Source organism: Aphelocoma coerulescens, chromosome 11 (genome assembly GCF_041296385.1).
Source record: "Aphelocoma coerulescens isolate FSJ_1873_10779 chromosome 11, UR_Acoe_1.0, whole genome shotgun sequence".
Taxonomy (NCBI): domain Eukaryota; kingdom Metazoa; phylum Chordata; class Aves; order Passeriformes; family Corvidae; genus Aphelocoma; species Aphelocoma coerulescens.
This window is the reverse complement of record NC_091025.1, coordinates 12187501-12207500: the sequence shown is the minus strand read 5'-3', so window position 1 is coordinate 12207500 and position 20000 is coordinate 12187501. Positions and strand designations below refer to the sequence as shown.

At 41.7% G+C, this 20000-nt stretch overlaps 1 protein-coding gene across 5 annotated transcripts in view; it reads right to left on the bottom strand.

The window, feature by feature from the left end:
• The window catches only part of SALL1 (spalt like transcription factor 1), a 206170-nt gene that overhangs the window by 177241 nt on the left and 8929 nt on the right, over window positions 1-20000 (bottom strand). For 4 of the 5 annotated variants that reach the window (XR_011154496.1, XR_011154495.1, XR_011154498.1 and 1 more), the window contains exons 2-4: window positions 16126-19535; window positions 12660-15081; window positions 9585-9726 (exon numbers count right to left, since the gene is read on the bottom strand). Coding sequence is in view for 1 of the 5 variants with exons in the window: in XM_069027069.1 (XP_068883170.1) it covers window positions 14641-15081; window positions 16126-19535 (3851 nt within the window). In the remaining 4 variants the exon portion in view is untranslated. Of the gene's footprint in view, window positions 1-9584; window positions 9727-12659; window positions 15082-16125; window positions 19536-20000 lie in introns of those variants that run through there. The other variant, XM_069027069.1, reaches the window with a different exon arrangement.

The following is a 20000-nucleotide window of genomic DNA, read 5'->3' as shown; positions in this document are numbered from 1 at the left end:
CACAAACAAAATGGTCTTTCCCTGAACATAAGAGGAATTAGACAGCTGGAGATGGTTTCTTTTCTCTTAATTCTAAGCTTTCTTTTCTCAACATTTAACTTAAAAAGCTTTGACACTTTTCTCAAGTAAAGCCTACTAGTGCTCATGTGGTTCTGACTGATGTTTTTTTACTGCTTTTCCTTTCTCTTTACAAGCTGTTTTTCCTGCATCATTCCATCAAACACTTGTGCTAAAGTAATACTCTACAAAGCCTCTCTGTCTGCACAGCCGGGGAGGCCTTGCGTGTGTCTTTGTTTTGGGCAGTGTCACGTGTAGGTGGCTTGGTGAAGGCTCCCAGTGTTTCAGGTACCTGGATCAACAAAGGGGCTTAATGACTTCTCGCTTTCTGAAACGGGGGACAATGCCAAAGCCCCCAGTTTCAACCTACAGCAGCATTATCAGCAACACAATCAATTACTAATAATAGCTACACAAAGCCAAACATTCCCTGGATGTTCTTAAGTGAGTCTTTAATTCCCTTTTTCCCTCTTTTACAGACACTTCATGTGTTCTGAATACTACACTGATACTCCGGGAAGTTCTCCAGTCTGGTAAAGCCAGCTGAAAATACTCTTTTGTACATGTTCAACTAATGCAGTATTTTGGGCATGGTTATAGGTTAATCTGCTTTTTAACACAACAGCTTTGACAGCAGTATCTCCTGCTACAATTATAATAGTGCGAATGTGCTTTGGCCAGGATGGCTTTACCCTCCACAGGGACACCTTTCTACTGGCAAAGTACTTCATTGATTACCTGCCTATGTACAGTTAAAGAAATGAAAATATGATCTACTGGTAGCAGCAGCAGCAGCTCAGCTATTTCTAATGATACATTCTGTTTTACTGAACCAAATTATCTACTTTCTTTTTTTTTTCTTCCCACACAGGACTTCAATATATATTAAAAAAAAGAGGAGACTTCTGCTTTTGCAGCTCATATGAAACATGTTTAAACAGTACCTGCAAGAGATTAGCAAACATTTGTCAAAGTTCTCAACACTCACAATGAGTACAGCTTATTAGTGCTACCTTTAAAACAGTTGTTTTATTTTATTTCACAATGAAACCTATTACAAATCCTCTTCAGGGGAAAGAAAAAAAACATCAAAGTAACTTGGTTTGTCTTCAGGAGGAGTTTTGCTCCCCTGCAAGAACAATCAGCACAATTAGATTCCTAATAAGACTGTGTTATTATGTGGCATTGCTGTTGGACAGGTTTTCTAGTGACTCATACATGAGATTTTTATTAAGTAAGAAAATAGGCAAATATGAAAACATCCTTAGGTTTTAGATCACAAAGACAAGAAATACTTCCTTTAAGCAGGTGTGCCTTCCTGGGCAGCTGCTTAAGATTAGTAAATTACAAGCTCAGGATTTTATTCTTAAATATGGCTAAAGAATAAACTCTTTAGTCTGGCAAGTTGGAGTCAAACTGCCACAATGAGCACCTGTTGAGAAAGCCCATTATTTGAAGCTGGGGGTTCTGGGTGAAAAGATCACTGTGAATTAATTTTGATTGCTTCACAAAACTCTCCATAACAAATGGTCTCTGACAAGTGTATCAGGGGACTTCCATCTGAAGGGGAGAAAAAAAGATTTTGTTTCTAGGAAGGTAACATAATCTCTGCAGTGACATTAAAACACACCAGTGGCTGCACTGGCTCGAATCTCTCTTCTGAAACAGATTGTATTTGCTAAGGTTACCAGGTATTAGGTTTTGGGAAGGGAAAGAGGAACAAATGATTTAAAAATCTTATCTAAAAAGTTAGCTAAAAAGAATATGGCCAGAGACCCATGAATCCTGAATTGTTAAGGCAGTTATTTGCTTACAAGTTTAATCACAGACACATCAGGGTGTTCTGGATTGCTATATGCATTGCCAAAAAGGAGGAGGAGGAGAAAAGAATAAATCAAAAAAAAAGGTTCTACAGTTGACTTAATAAATCAGCAGCTTTCTTGTATGTGTTAACTCCAATAAGTAAGTTAAAGTAAGGATAATAAAAGTATCTGGCAAATGCTTCTCTTGCTTGGTACACAGACTATTGAACGAAACACTGTCGCTCTGATAAGAAGTTTCCATCCAAAATATACAACAGCACTACCTGTCTGTCACCCCCTGATTAAATCTATGGCCAAGCTTACCATCTGTTTGTGCAAATGAAAAGTGTAATATTCCACCAACTACTCTGCATGACCACTTTACTTAAGGGCTTCCTGCAAGTGATTTTCAGTTCAGCCAGGACTTATTTTTAGAATAAAAAGAACCACGTTTCAGAAAACACTATGCTTTTATCTAATAATCATGATCCAGTTGATTTTATGCTTCATTTGTCAACCCTTAGCCATTAATTTTACGTGAATTACAACTTCTGATTCCTTCAAAACTGAGTGTAAAAACTATATCCATATGAAGATAATAAAATGCTCATAATGACTTCCTTTTTTATGTGTGTTCTGTTTTTAAGGCAACCTGAATTATATCATCATCAGTATATTAATTGCACCTACACAAAAATTTGGATGTGTCTGCATTCATGCGGGTACCAGAGGTTTGTGTCTATGGTTAGCAAAATCACTGCAGCCATAATAAAGTCAGATTGGGGCCGCATAGTCTGATAAATAAAGTAAGAGAAGAATTCTGAGTAAATCAGATTCTGCACTTAGTTAATTCATGGTATAGGTAGGAATCAGTCTGGTATCAGACCACCACCCATATAATCTTTCCAACTATCATACTACAGGGCACAGGATGGTCACCTGAAGAAACAAGTACTGATACTCTATGTCTGTCTAAAACCCAAACTGATATATTGTCTTAATCCCAGAGCAGAGATATTAGAAGAAGTCTTCAAGCAGTGGTGCATTGTTGTTGCAAATAAAACTGATAATCTGACCTGTTCAGAATTGAAAGTAAACTCTTCATTGAAAAAATGTATGTCAGCTCCACTTACCTGCACCTGCCTTTGACAACAGCACGGTCCTGCAGCCCTCATGCTCAGCTCCTGCCCTCCCAGAACTTTCCCAAAGATGAATGCACAAGGGAGGAACTGACTGCACAGACACTACCTGGTATAAACTGCTTCTATTTGAACAATTTGAGGGCTTCTTCAACCCAATTTTCTTTTTTATCCAACCTCAGCTATCCTATATAACTCTTAAAATTATCATATCTATCTCTTCAACCAATAGATTTATTTGCTTGTTAATTCCATTGCTCATCTAACCTAAGACATGAAACAACGGGTAAAAGTAAAAAAAAAATCCCGTAGAAGCTGTTTTATCTTAAAAGGACAGAGGAAGAGATGAAATCTTTCTAATAATGCCCCTGTGATTCTATTATAGCACATTAGAAACATCACACACAGTGAAAAGTATGAGCAGTGGGAAATATGTAATATATCTCTTGCTTTCTTTCTTCATGTCTCCAAAATAAAATACAACTTTCCCATTTTGAAAAGTTCTTCCATAAATTAATAAAATCTGTCACTTTCCATAATGGTTGATTTGAAGAAAGTCCACAGGTGCAGTATTCTGTTGTTCACAGCTTGGGAAGTCAAGGTTTATAATAAAAAGCCCTCTGTGTTATGGTCCTCCTTCCCCATCAATTCACATCAAGTATTATTAGAATCATCTGCCACCTCAGTGGTGCTTCCTCTGTGCTCAAACTGCAGAAGCAACAATGACATTTTACTGCTCTGCAGGTGCTGCTGTGTGTGGTCATAGACACAGAAGTGTGGCCTGCTATTGTTCTCCAGCAGCACTTTGATCTCAAATACAAAAAGCCACAGAGCTGCCTGCCCTATTCATTCTTATGCTGGGCTGATACCAAGCGCAGAGAGAAAGAAGAGGTGACAAGAGCTGGGCAATCCATAATATTTATTTCAACAAATGCTTCAAATCTTTTTAAACATCATAAGAACATGGCTCATTAAACTACAACAGCCTTGAAATTGTGTTATAAAACCACAAAACAAAAATCAATACTTCTGCTGAAAAGGAGGTAATGAAATATATCGAGTTGGTTGAAAAGTGGTTTGTATGAATCATAATATTATTATGTGCACATCGCTTCTGCTCCCAATACTTAAAGTTAACAAACTAGGGAGTGTTTTCTATCCCATCACTTAAACAGGTGCTACAAGGTGGTATTTATCAGTTATTTTCCAGACTTGATCCTCCTGCCATAAATAATGCTGGGATACAGGAGGCTTAGTAAAAGATCAATCCAATGCATATTTACTACCTGAGCTTCAGCTGTTGTATTATTTCACAGTCTGATCAATACCGTGCTCCGCAACAAAAGGGAAAAAGCCACAACATCACCTTGATGAGTCACTGTAGGTTTATTGCTGAGCCAGAAGGAGGTAACATTTCTGATTTTATAAAGACTAAATTTGGTTAGCAGCACTTGACCACTATTAAATAGTTTAACTCTCCATTTCAAGTCTTTTGCAGTCACTTGTCCAGATTTTCAGCAGTTACATAAACTCTTCTGGAATCAACGCTCCCTCTGCTGAAACAAAATCCTGGGAAGTATTATTTAGAACTCTCTCATTTATTTTAAACTGGGGTTATTGGTCTGAATGTGAATTCAGGGAAATCTGGTACTTAAAAGTATTTTGACACTGACAAACAATAATGGCATCGATATTTTTCTCAAGAAAAATCAACTATAAATACATAGAAACAATGAAGAACAGAAGGAAGAAGAGACTGAATAGTAACTAAATGAGACTAACCAAAGGCTCAGCAGCTACTAATAGCCACAGTACTCTCAGCCTCCTCAGAAATAAACCCCCAAATCTGCGAAACTCTGTTTGTAATGTAATCAGAAGAGAGCAAAAGCTTCCCATACTGAAAGTAATTCATTCGAAATGACAGTGCTAAATCCACACCGGTCTTTCAAGATGAAATAAAGAAGCAAACTATGTATCAAAAATCAATTGATGGAGGGTGGAGGGAACTAAAAAGCAGAGTTCTTAGATTAACTATTTCTACCACAAGAGAAAATGCATAATATTAAATAGAGTCCAACCTGGGCTCTGGGAAGAAAGGAATAAAACAGAGCATAACCTGAAACTTCTGTACATCTGATTTGCTGAAGAGAAACAAGGTCCTTGATTTGGAAAAACTCATCCAAAACACTTTCATAGTTGCCACTGATGTAGCCAAAACCTTTTTTGCACATCGCTTCTTATACCGGGAATACGAACAGGGCAGATTGAGCCATTTTACTGCACCTCAGTCATTTCAAAGTCTCCTGTACCAGAAATCTGTCCTAATAAATGCATCTCCAACCCATCATTTTAGACAGTTATGGTGGCACTGGGAAGACTCGAGATGTCCACTCACTATGAGAGAACAAAAGCTTAGTTTTATACCCCAGCAGAAAAATCTCACTTTCTGCAGCCTGCAAACTTCTAATCCCAGCTGTGGGATGGTTCTGCAGAAGCTGAGGAAATGCCATCCTGTAAATGAACATCTCAACTTCCCTTTGGCGTGCAAAATGAACTGGCTTCTCCAATTCCAGCAGGGAGCCTTTCCAAATTATGCTTTGATTTTACTACTTAACAGGAGGAGGAGAAAAGGTGCTACAGCTGGTAGCTACAGATATTTAATCTTACATTTATTTTTACTTTATTGTTTTCTATAAATAGTCTTGTCTTTCACCAGCTCTACCGCTGTTAGAACCTTTTCCAGTAACTGTCAACATTACATAGAGCCTTAACCCCTAAGAGAGAAAGAAAGAAATGAGGGGGTGGAAGACAAGAGACAACTACTAATCCTGAAGAGAGACATATCACTTCATCACAGGACTCCCTGCTACTTCAGAGCCTTCTACAGTAACCAGCTGTACAATAATTTCATTTGCTTAAAGTCTAATCTCCCCAGAATGTTATTTGGAAATGCAGCAGGCTGGATTTGACCCTCTACAAAGAGCTAAGAGTGTACTGCATACATCCCCCCACAGCCACATCCCATGTCAGCTATGGGCACCTGACAACATCCTGGCTCCATCAGCACATTGGCCCCGCCACTTGTATACATAAAAACTAACCACACAGCAGACTAATTTATTTCCTTTGATAACACTAAAAAAAAAATCATTACTTTTTGTGGGGAAACTGTTGTCCAGAAGGGCAGGAGGCAGTAAGATGATCTCAGTGTGTTTGTCTAGGATGTCAGCTGGTAACTGTCCCCTGTCACGGGACTTGGGCCATGATTTTCAGTTACTTTGTGTCAACACATTTTAACAGCTTGATTATTAGACAGGGCAGCATTCTCCAAAAACCATGATTCTTTGGAATGGTTTAAATTGAGCATTATATAAATTAGAATAGCAAAATAAACCATTGAACAAGCTTCAAACTTAGGCCAAATTGCAAAAGAGGTGGGGGGCTAGGGAGTTGGAAATTGCTGGCCATATTTTCCTTGTTGCTAATATTTTCAATATCTAATTTTCAACTAAAAAGTAAGTCATTCAAGATGAGCAGTAGAGCATCAGAAAATATTAGAGACTGGCACCAAAACCAGCAGCTGCAGAGGACTCCAATTCACACAGTTTATTTCAGTGCACTCTCCACTACACCACACTGGCCACGAGCCCTTTCACATCACCCTGCCTCACACACTACCCTCAAACAAACCAGAAGGTCACTAAGGCAACAAGTCTGGCCCTAAACTGTCACACTGTATATTATGCAGCATTTTTCTTTTGATTAAATATGACCTTTACAGTTCTGCTTACTCTTTTTTACCATTTTCTTCATATATGAGAAATATATAGAGAACTGATTACCTGAATCTGTTATCTTTGATAAATATCACAGAACTAGAAATCACCTCTGGGTACCTGTTTGCAAGGCAGCAGTGCAATCACTGTTTCCTTGTACTGTTCCCAAGAAAGGGACATCTTGTCTACATGGAAAATTTTAAAAGATCGTGGCTACATCCAGAAGTTCAGCAAAAATACAGTATCTCTTGAGACCTTCTGCAAAATCTAATGTTTTGATCATACAAATACAGTGAAAATGTAAGTGTATATAATACAGGATTAACTTCTGAACTTCATCTGAGCCTCTGAGGTTCCAAATCACTCATAATTAAAATGTTAATTTTAATTAAAATTCTATTCAACAGCGCTAACAAAAAAGGAACGTGGGTACATCAAGCTAGTGCATCCTGAGAGAGTGAAAACAACAAAACCATAGGTTCAAACAGCACCAATACAGGAATTAAATTCAAGTATTGTTGTTAACTTTTCATTTTCACTAATGGCTTTTAAGAAACCCAGACATTTTTCCTCAGTCCATTTTACCTTTTCTCTCCATTTGACAAATATTGATTTTCATTTCCTCCAAGTTTAAGTGCATTGAATGCCACTGTGACTGGTTTGTTTGCTTTTTTGTTTGTGTCCCAGCTTTATTGAGGATGCCAGCATGAATGCCTACAGCTTTGAAAAGAAGGAATTGGTTTAATAACTTCTTAAGATCCAGGAGAGAACACAGGGGCCCAGTCTACTTTTTTGTATAGGTCATGCAAGAAAAGTGACTCTGGGTGCCCATCTGATGTCAGTAAGGAGGCTGCTGAAGTAAGAGCCTCGGTGCTTTAAGCTGTTACTGCTGTGCTCTGTCACAACAGGACAAATTATGGAGTGTTTTCCCCCCACTTCAGTGCAAATTTAGACATACTTCAGTGGCATTTAAGCTAAGCCTATTTTGTAGGCAGTTGTCCCTTTAGGAGTCTTGGTTTGGAAGGTAACACCTCATGAAATTATAGCTCAAATGAGCTGTAGCTTTATGAATTCTTTTCTGCCTGACTCACAGATACATAAGCTCAACCTCCTTTTGTAAAATGATCTCCTTAAGCTCTGCAAACCTGCCCAGTACATTTTGGACTCTTTCCTATCTTAAATAAGGAACCAAATAAGAACTCACTCGAGTCTCTGCAGTGATATGAATGGAGAGTGCTTATGAGACCTATTCTGCCCATTCAAATGTGGAAGGGGGAGAAATCTCAGTGGACAAGCATAAACATCTGGTCTGAAAGGGAAAAAAATAACACCTTAAACAGCCACATCCAGCACTACAGAAATTGTCTGTGCAGCACTCAGGCATTCTTCAAAGCTAGAAGCCAAAATAAGTTCAGCTGACTTAAGCAGGGGGTTAAGTTGATTTATGTGTATCAGCACCAGAGGTCTTTGCTGGTGTTAAGGGTTCCCCACAGCTGAGCTAACTGGTGATTTAACCATCACAGACAGCCCTGTCCTCAGCACCAGTTCTGACACAGGTTGCTGAGAGGACTCAGTATTCAGCCTAGACAAGTAAATAGACACATAAACCTCTGAAGTCTGTTCTGTCTCTCTCTACGTAATTTGCTATTCTATGGATCCTCTAATCAGCAGAAAGATAGGGGTTCACATGAATGCACATTTAGTACTGAACACGATTATCCACTTAGTTATTGTACATATGAAACAAACGTTAGCTTCATTATGTATTAACTGACATTTTAAAATCCTGATGAAAGTAAAACAATTTAGAATTACTCACTGCTAAAACAGGCAGTGCTTTGAAAAAATTCTTACCATCATTCATCCAATTGATCTTACTGCCTCCACTTTGGAATTGTTTTTAATAAAAAAGATGAGGAAAAAGAAATTAGTGATGACTGGGGTTAAATCCATTATAGTGTGCCAGACCACTCAATTTTTTTGCTTTCCATATTCAATTCTAAACAGCTCTCATGTTGCACCACCTGATGCCAGGTGCTTCAGGGCTTCTGCTACACCCACCTGACATTGTGATGCTGCATTTTTAAGACCTTTAAATAATGAAAATAGACCTTTGCACTTCAGCATTGTGCTGGTCAAGAGAGCTGTCTGTACAGATGATGTGAATGCCTGCTAACATAGAGAGGCTTCTTACTTTTGAAATGAAATGACACCAGAAGTTTCAGGGCTGATCTTTCCAGAGAGAACCTTCCTTATTAGCACAGGTGACCAAGTATAACATGGGCATGGACACATTTTTGGTGCCCATCTAACCTGTTCTTAAAGTTCTTTCCAGAAGTGACAGTAACTTCTGAAAATTAAGAGCTAGCAGTTCGGGTTAACTAATTAACTGCTATAAAAAAGAATGATGGCATCACTTTCTTACTTTGCAGCTCTCCAGTGGGTGTTCTCACAAGTGCACTGTATGTTCTGAGTCTTACAAGATGTTGGCCTCACTTGCCACGCAGAGCATTGCAGAGAATGACTTCAACCCTCACGGGCACGTTCCTCACCTGCTCCTGCAGTGCTACGCAGACTTGAGCACTAAAGAAAACTCCTCTTTCCTGATCTCCTGTTTTCACTCTACTTCTTCCCTTCCCATATCATTGAGAAACTTTGCCTCTTAAGAAATTAAGCTTGTAGATTAAAAAAAAAAAAAGTCTAAATTAAGACAGAAAAAATGTAAACCAAACTTGTGGTAGGAAAAAACCAATAATATAATTTGAGCCAGAAACATCATTTTAATCACTATCATTCCTACACCTCATTACCTGTAAAATATTTCAGCCACTGTATGTGGTTCAGGGCATCCTGGTATCCCATGTCCCTGGAACAAGATCTTCCCAGGAAGGAATCACCATGCACTCACCATCTTCCAGGCATCAGGGTAACCATTCCAATATTAAGTGCAACCTGGATGTAAAACCCAGAAATATCAAATCAGAAAATCATAAACACAGCTGTCAGTAACTGTTCTCAGCTGAACTTCCATACTTTCCAACTATTTATGGTCTTTCCTACTAAGATTAGTATTTTCAGGCCTCTACTCCTCAATGTTTTGTCTAGAGATACGTATTTATATAACAGACTATGTTGTAGGTGAAATCTTTAAGTCATTATATTTTGACTCGGCAGTTAACAGACATAGTGCTTCCAGCTTGTATAAATAACTGTACCTACTTATTTGAAAAACATTATTTTAACTTCTGTCAAGTTCATGAGAGAAGAAAACCAAATTTAAAAATGTTATTTTGATTGGGAAAACAAACAAACAAACAAACCCCAACCAAACAGGAACAAACCCGGAGAACTACTGATCACTGACAGGGAAACAAACCTGCAGAGCTATGGGACACTGGCAAGGAGACAGCAAAAAAGAACTGTCATACTACAAAGTCACACTTCTCCTGCCAAATAAAGCTGGCCTCCTGCAAAGACACAACCAGGTAGCTTGTGACTTCAGAACTCTCAAAAGCAGGAAGCATGCCCCAAAGAAAAGGTCAAAACAAGCAGCAACCCTTGCATTTTTATGGTCAGCAAATATTCTTCACAAAGCAGGAACAAACAGAGGTATTTGCTGCCCGCTGCAACTGGGAGGGCTTGCAACCTGTGCCTAAGTCCCAAACCACAGCCCAGGCTATGAAGAAACACCGAAATTCAACAGGCTTTTCCCTGAGAAAAGGATTTAGGATTTGGTCGTCATCACCACACGAAATAAGCCGGGAAATTTGTTGCTTCCTCTCTCTTCTCACGCCTGCCTGGCCAATACGGAAACTTCCTTCCTGCCCATCCCATGTGCTGCCCCGATTCTCTCTCTCCACTCCGCCGGTATCGTGGGTCCTTTTGACGAGCCCTTCACTCCGTCAGCCCCGCTACCTCTCCCCGGTGTGCCCCGTGAAGGTGAAGCGAGCACCCGCCGGGCTGCTCCGCGGCCGGGCACCGCGTCCTCGCTTCCTCGGCCCGCTCCGGCATTCGGGGAAGCCCCAAATTCCCCTTGCCGGCTGCTGGCAGCGGTGCCCGGCGGGAGGGGCAGCTCCGCGGTGTCCCGGCCAGCACCGTCCCGCCGCTCCGCTGCGGGCTCTTCCCAAGCGGGGAAGTTTCGCACGCCATTGGCCCCATTTTAAAATAAATCACGTCTGTTTCTGGGTGAAGAAAATTACTCGGGATGATTAAATGATTGCGCTGAACGATCGCTGGCGCTTAAGAGGAGAAGAGAATACCAACCCACCCCACTGTGCTTTATTTTAATGGATGATAAAATTGTGATGGGCGAGATGAGTGGGGGGGGCGGAAAAGGGTGAGGGGGGAAAGAAAACTTTGTTGCTAATGAGAAAAATGAGGCCGCGAAAACAAAACCGTAAAGAAAAAAACCCCTCTATTCTTGAATAAGGATTAATTCAGTGCCTGTGAATAGGAAACGCTGCGCTGGGTAATTGCAGAGAGGTAGCGCGGCTCCCAGCTGCGAGGCGACGCGGGCACCTTTGTGCGCTTGCCAGGACAGCTCCGGGGAGAGGTAACTTCCCCCGGTCCCCACGGTCTGGTGTCGAGTAACGGGAAATTTAACATTCCGCGTTTCCAGAGCAAATTATTCCCGCTCCCCCACTTCCCCTCGCAGGAGGCCAGCCGGGCGCTCCTCCTGACGGGGCGGGGAGCGCCGAGCCGCCTCTGGCCCCGCACCCTACGGGCACAGGGACGATGTCCCCGGCCTCTGCTGCGGGCCGGCCCCGGCCCCAGCCCGGGCTGGCAGGAGAAGGGGCACGGAAGGCTCCTGCGCAGCGCAGGGAAGCCCGGGCACACACGGCACAGCCCGGGCACACACGGCACAGCCCGGCGCAGAGGGATGGAGGCACGGGGCGCGGGCCGCTCCTCCCGCCAGCACCCACCTCCGCCGACGGCAGCGAGGGAAGCGCAGAGCGAAGCAGCAGCACGGCGGGGCAGCGCCCCGGCTCACCGGGGACACCCCCGCCCTGCCGGGCTCATGGGCCGGAAGGGTGTCCCGGGGAGCCTCGCCCGCCGCAGCCGCCGGCACCGCAGGGAAACGCTTCGGAAAGGATGGGGGAGAAAAGGGTCTGTCGCCCCGGCGGGGGGCGGCTGGGCTGGGGCAGCGCATCCCCTCGGGCAGCGGCCCCTCCTTGGTGACGGCGGCCCGTCAGCCGAGCCCAGGGCTCCGCTCAGGGAGCGGGCCGGGGGAAAGGCCCCGAGGTACGAGAAAGGAAATCGCTCTATTTTTTGTTCTGTTTTGGTTTTGGTTTTTTTTTTGTTGTCGTTTTTTTGTTTTTTTGTCCCCTGAATAATGCCAAGCGCGTACGTTACCCAGCGGCAGGAGCGTCCGGGTGCCCGGGAAGGTTCGCGAGTGCAGGGCCCGCCTGCCCCGGGCGCGGCTTCCCTCGGAACCTAAAGACTCCCCTTCCCCGTGGGAAGAGGCTCCGAAGGCTGAAGTTAAAGGCACTAATGAAACTCAAGCCGCGGAGAGGAAACCCTCCCGTAGCGCTGGGGGCTGCTAACCCTTCCCTGGCAACTTTTCTGTTGCACAAATCTCAACTCAGTTTAAAAGGAGAATTAGTTAGTATTTCATTGATAAAATCATCAAAATCCTTTTAATTTACCTTTTTCTGAGACCGAAAGGTGACTTAAAATTCTTAAATATTCACATTGACAAGCCAGCTGGCTCTAGCGTACAACTTACACGTTAACAAAAACGCATATCATGTACCAGGTGAATCATCACATTCGAACAGGAAAAGTCCTAAAGACATGAAGTCCAAGAGGTATCCAGACTACAGCGTTAATACGCAGGATTTATCAACATAGGAAGGGGAAAAGTCCTCAAGAAAAGTATTTCTCACCCCAGCTCTTCAGCTGTAAATCCTCTCCAACGCCAAATTTGTGACTCAAGCTACAGGAAGAGCTAAGTGATTGTTTCTTGTTTAAAAAGGTGGGCAACTCCCCCCACAGTGATCCTGAAAAAAAAATCCTGTAACACAAAACACCTGAATTTTGGAATTGTGGGAAAAAAAAAAAAAAAAATCACATGGACACAAAATTGGCTATGCCTGTTGGTGTTTTTGAAGGCATAATTTGAAGGCAGCCAATCTGATTTATTTTTCATAAATAGTAATGTAAAGAGATGAAACTCTACTGGGTGAAAATATTGGGCTGAATTATGTTTGACAAACTCCCATTGAGGTTAATGAGCATTGCAGGTGTTTAAGGGAAGCCAAATCATGTGCAAGGCCAAAGCAATTAGGTTTTGTTTGGTTTGTTTTTTTTACAATCAAGTTATAAACCCCACATAGTATATGGAGGCTAGCAAGTGGACATCTTAACACAGGTATAGCAGCGTAAGCATGCCACAGACATACAATCTCATAAAATAAAATTAATATCAAATATAAAGCATTTGAACCGAATCAAGCCTTAAACGTAATAAATTATTTCCTTCAAAGGAAACTTTCCTAGGCTTAATAAGGTCTTTGCTAGCAGCATTTTTTTTAATAAACAAATTAAAAATGCCAAAATATCTACAATTTTATGAGAAGGAGGAGTTGAATAGTTAAGGAGATATTTCCCACTATTAGGGGGTATGAAAAATATACTAGCAATTAATATGCAATACATATATGTATACCCATACTTACAGATATAAACACGCACATACAACCTGGACAGTTCATGTTAACCAAGGGAAAAGCTAAATAATACAAAGTGATTACTAAATACAGGTACACCTTAAAAACACAGAGACAGCGAATTTTTTATCTGTTGCAAAAATGTATTTGATTACTCGAGTAAAATTACAGTATCTCTGCTGTTAGTAAGTATTAAATGTTAAAGAAACTGGACCTCTTTTCCTTTCAACTTTCCGAGAAAGTGCATGTAACAGTCCAAGGTTCCCCCTGTCCCCCCAATGCCTAATACAAAATAAACAAACACTATACTTGTTCCCTTGGTCAAGGAGTAGGGCTTGGTCTTGTAAGGAACGTATGTACATTTTAATGAAAGTGATGTCTTATTGTATATACAGGAGCATCTACAGTTGTCCACGGAAGTTGTTCAAGATGCCATACTTAGCAGCATTGTGAAAGTCCAGCACATTTTCTATAATGAATATACCTACAAGGCAAAATGTTACGTCTCAGTTTCAACTACCAAAACAACACTTCAGTATCTTCTCTAATAATCCGCGTGCTTATTACTGTACAGAAGTGTATTAACATTTAAGACGACTCAAGTAAAAAGCACAATACAAATAACAGTTCAAAACGGAAAATGTTAAACCTACAAAAATTAAAGCAGTTTTAATTTTATAATAAAAATCAAAAACTGAGCTGTGTAAAGGACCCACACTGTTCAGTCTATATTCTCTCAGTCCTTTTCTTAATTCTGTTTGGAAAAATTAAACAATGTGTTTGCTGATAAAGTTTCCAGCAGGATCAAAGTGTACATTTATATACAGATTTTTATTAGAGATCTAATGCATCACTGAGGCATCGCATCAATACCAGAGTTCATGTTAAACTGGATATAGAAAATAAGTTAATGCCAGAATAAGATCACCTAGCAGAACAGACTTGCAACTGCCATAAATGTTACAGCAAGTTTACAGCACTCTAGTCGATTAGTATTTAGTTCAAAATACGGGAGACCAAAGTTAATGCTTGCATTTGTTTGCAAAGCAAGGTTATATCACTAATAAATAAGCTCTCTTAGAACTCTAGAAGTAGAACATGGTACAAAACAAAGTCTTTGTAATGTTGTAGCCTGCAGCTTGAAAAAAGCAACCCTAGGTTGCACTATTTGCAGGAATGTTATTGATGGAGTTTTCTTCTAATTTGTTACAATTTCTTTGTTGTCTTCCACGAAACGGGTAAAACGGAAGTTAGTCCCGTTTTCATTGCTTGCCATTTTCTCCAGACCAGCTAGAGGTGCGTTGGGTTCTGAATTCTGGAGCTTCTCCAGGCTTCCTGTCAAGCCACTGATGGGAGAGCTGCCACCGTTGCCCAGGCCCCCCGGTGCTGGAGGGATGCCCCCATTCTGGATGACAGAGATCTCGTTGGTCTTCATGGCTAAGCCGTTGGAGAGTGCAGCTGCATACTGGTTCCAGAAGCTGGACGGGTCTCCATTCCCTGACCGCGCAGCCAAATCCTTCTGAAACATTTCTGGGAACTTTACAGGATTGCCTCCTAGAAATGTCATGGGGCCATCTACAGAAAGTCGTCTGCCTCGTCTTGCAGGAGTACTGTTCCACATGTGAGTGCCCATGTGAACCTGCAAAGAAAGAAAGGAAGAAACAAACAAACGAAAAATAGAGGTTGACAGGGATTTCAAACTTATTTTGATCACAAAGAAGGCAGGAATCCATGAACGTGTCCAGTCTTGTTATATAATGAATGGCATTAAAGATAGAGGATACAGGGCTCCATTTCCCATCTCAAATAATAAGCTACTTCTAGGTTAGCCCACCACCATTACCCAGAATAACCTGTTCTCCTGCTGAACAATCCATTGCTTCTTACTCTTTTTTTTTATCACATGTATTTAGTTTATAATGACTTTGCATTATTCTGTCAATGGCAGATAGCTGCTTTCAGGGATAGAATTGCTATGTCCACTTTCATTGCAATAGTAAGTATTGTATTTGACACCCTTTACCCTATAAATGTCCTTTTCAGACAGGCAGAAAGTATCCTTTACTGATTGCTCATCGGAGAGCCTCGTGTATATACAGAATGGCCTGAAAGTAATTATTCATCTCACATTACTGGCAGCAACCTCTAGAGAAATACTCTGTCAACAGAAAAATGTACACAGTAAAGTGCTCAACTGGTGTTCTAAAACTTAAGTATATTTGCTTTTTCAAACACATATCAGTAGGAAATGTTAGTTATATAATCAATTAAAGTAATGCCCATTATTTCCAGAATTATGTTAATAGTTTTTTTAAACACTCATCTTACATGATAGTTATGAAAAACAGCACATTAAAGAGCCTTTCACTTCTTGAAGAGGTGTGTGAGTTATAAAACACATTTCTCTGTTAATTAATACTCCTTACCATCATTTGGCTGTTCTGTTTCACACTCTACATAGACAGTCTTTTCTGGCAGATGAATTCTATTTAAGTCAAAACAGCACATGCCTCAGACCTGCTGCCAGCATGAGCACTCAACAAGAGACCATCTAAGTCTACCAGAGCTGACTAAACACACAGTCACACCACAAACACCCAAAGGTACCACTGCTTGCAACATTAATAGGTGTCAAAAATCAAAGGAGAAAATGAAACCTAAGGATAGGAAGAGGAAAAAGTACCTTCAGATTGCCTTTTGTTGTGAATGCTCTTCCACATATAGTGCAGGCAAAAGGTTTCTCACCAGTGTGTGTCCTTTCATGGATCTGCAGAGCACTGGAAGAAGAAAATGTTTTCCCACACGTGTTGCAGTAGTGCTGTTTTGGAGTTCTTCTGGGGAGAGCAGGGAGCAGCACAGGAGACGTGGCAGAGGACAGTGGCCCCGAAGCTACTAGACCGGAGGGTGCTTCCTTGCTGTCCTGAGGAGAGCCGTGCACAAACCCGTTAACCTCAGTCTTTATGAGCGATGACAGTGTATTAGCAGGCATAGCCGAAGAGTTCTGATTGGGGCCGATACTGGAGTTGGGCTCAAAAAGCTGTGATGGTAGATCTCGCATTTGATGTGTCAACATATGCTGCTTCAAATTACCCTTTGTGGAAAAGCCACGATTGCAAACTGTGCAAATAAATGGTCTCTCTTTGGTATGACTTCTGTAATGAATGTCCAAGGCACTCTGACAAGCAAATGTTTTGCCACAAATGTCACATGCGGTGTTTTTAAATTTACCTCTATCTCTGAAAGGAAAGAGCATACTCAGGGACTCTTCTTTAATCATTTTATCAGTGTTACTAGATGTCAAGTCCAAAGCACCACTGTTAGCAGGGGTTGGAGACAAACCGTTGGCAAACTCACTTGGTAAAGCTCTTAATGGTTTCTCTTCAATACTTGGTGACTTGTGGTAATCATTAGTGCTGTTGGATGGGGACAAGGCCTGCATGGAAGAGGTAGACTCTGAGACAGCAGGGCTTCCAGCACTTTGGCTTTCCATATCACCACCGACAGATGACGAATCGTTAGTCAAAACATCCCCTTCCACTGACCCATTTTCAACTGACTTCAGGCTTGCCTGAAGTTGCTCAGCAAGGCCAGCATTGATCATCTTCATCTGATTTTCCAAAGCAGCAATACTTGACATTTCCAGGGGCAGAGGGGAAGAAGACAAGCTGTCTTGTGATGCATCCACTGATTTAGGTGTATCTGGCACGCTGCTGTCAGGACAGTCTTCCATATTCTCATCTGAGAAGTTGTCTATATCATCAAAATTCTTATCATCAAAAGATCCCGTATCTGATTCCATTGACTCAGGATAGTTTTCTGTCACCGGGGTGTTGGGGATCTGCCCTCCCATGTGCATTCGGATATGCTGCTGTAGCACAACGGCATTGGTGAATTTTTTCTGGCAGATCGGGCAAGAGTGTTGCACTCTCAGCGGGGGCATGGCACGGTGGACACTGTAGTGAGTCTTTAAGTTGCCCTTAGTAGTGAAAGCACGACCACAGATTTTACATTTGAATGGCCTTTCTCCAGTATGGGTGCGATAATGCATTTTCAGTGCGCTCTGGCAGCTGAGAACTCGGTGGCAAATGATGCACTCGTTAGGATCAGTTGCCTTTTTGTCAATGTTTTCTACAAGTTGCTGCAATTTTGACGTTTCAGATGCTGGCGTTGAATCCAATAGTCCTCCAAATGGAAACTTTGCCTTAAATTGCTCTGACATAAGAGGCATCAGTGGATTTGTAAAAGTGGCGACACTGCTGGAGCCCGAGTCTGCTGCCGGGGAGCTCACAGAGCTGCTCATGTTAGTGATGGTGCTTGTGTTTTGAGGGTTTTCTTCTGTTTTGCCATTCGAGGTAGGCAACACACCAGCCTCTACCTCATCAGAAAGTCCATTCGAAATTTTTGATGTGGGATCAGCTGTTCCCGAGTCACTCTTGACAGAGCAGGGAGGGCTAGCAGAAGGATGGCTAATGGGAATCGGCTGCGGCTCCTCAGTTTTGATGAATGGGGCCAAGCTTGGAATCGTTGGTGGGAGTGGCAGGCCAACAGAAGTTGTCAAAGTGGAGAGGACTGGCTTGCTGTCCAGCCAGCTCGTGACAGGTTTCTCTGGTGGTATAGACATCCCATAAGGAATACCCGTGCTTGTAGGAATATTGTCCAAATGCTCTGGCACTGGGTACGGATTCATTTGAATATGAGGGTATTTTTCTTTGTGACGCTGGAAGTGGACTTTTAAGTTTCCCTTTGTGGAGAACCTGTTTCCACATATGTTGCATTTAAATGGCCTCTCGCCAGTGTGAGAACGCAAATGAATCTGCAAGGCACTGTCACTCCCAAACACTTTAGCACAGAACCTGCATTTATGCTTAAAGAATGCCTCATCTGAATTACTTTTTGCTTCAAATGCAGTTACATTTGGTGGCTTGCTTTTTCTTTGCTGTGCCAAGGCAGTCAAGGAGTTTAAATCCTCTGCAGGTGTTCCAATATTGGACAAGGGACTGGAGAAAACAGAGTTACTAGGGGTGGGCTGAGGTAGAAGTGGATTAGATGCAGAACTTAATAAACTGCTTATTGCAAAAGCTGGTGAAGATGATGCTGATACTGGTGGGTTGTTGAGCTGTGAGCCACCAATAGTTGAAGCCACTTTTTCTGAGGACGGTGTTGTAACTGCTGCTGCCAATATGTTAATATTTGGAGAAGAGCCACTATTGGATGGAATTAGAGTGTTGCCAGGGTTGCTCTGAGGTAGCTGTATAGGGGGTAGCTGTTTCACACCACTGATGCTGGCAGATTGACTAGCAAGGCTTTGTGCTAATCCAGCTGCTGCAGCCAGCTGCTGGGATAAATGGGAACTTAATGTGGACAAGGGGTTGGCAGATGTTCGTAAAGTACCTTGAGAAGGGCTAGAAGATGTTGGCATGTCTGTATTTTGGGTAGCCAATAATAATATTTGGTGACGAATTTGTTCAATCAGTTGCAACTGATGGATCTGCTGCTGCTGCAATGCCAACAGTTGCTCCATCAGGGCAGGGACAGCAAGTTTAGTGCTTGATGCCCCATTACATCTCGCCTCCTGTGAGAACTGTGCTACTGCCACTTTTGTACTCTGCAGGTTTTCAATTATTACATTACTATTTATCACTGAAAAGTTGCCTAGTGTTGTCAGATCCCCTATGTGAGGTAGAGAGGTTGTTACAGCTGAGGTACCCATTGTGGAGCTGTTACTGCTTGTAATACTATTGTTGACACTCTTGGAACTGCTACTGCTATTGTTAATGCTGGAAGCCTCCACATCCATGGATTCTTCCCTGTCAAGTTTGTTATGCTCTGAAAGGTCACTGCAGTCTACTTGATCTGTGTTATTAACTGTGTCATTCATCTGTTCATCAGGATTATCAGAAGGGGAACTAGGAGGGAAGGTTTCAGAAGGAGAAGCTGGATTTTCATTCACAATTAAAACTAATTGATTTTTAGTACAATTCTTCTTGTGTTGCAGGAGATCTGATAATTCAAAGAACTCAGCACAGCACCTGCCACAGACATGGGCGTCCTTGTTCTTAGTGGTTCGATTTGCTTGACCCTTTTCTGTGTCTCCTATAACATCAAAAGATGATGGATTAGGAACCAACCAGTAAATACAAAAAAAATCTGCAGGACATTTTATTTCAAAGTACTGGTTTTATCTACCACTCTAAAACAGACTAAGATTGCACACGAAAATAGATCAATATTTCTACTTCACAAAAATAAGTCAAAAGCACCATTTGAAACTGTACAAGGAAGTTTTATCAATCCCTGTGTCTTAGATGATCATTTGCTTCAGATAATCCATCAAAATATAAAATACTATGAACTGAAGGCATTGGAGCATAATGAAATTCCATAGCAAAGTATTGATTTCCAATAATTCATACTGCTTATTGTCTAGTTGTCCACTGAGTGCAAATCAGCCATTTGAAGGACTCATTAGACTCTCACGTTCCTGTCAACCTTGTTCATTTTCAACCGATTCAAAGATATCTGTGGCAGTTGCCCCATCACTAAACTAATTTGTAGTCA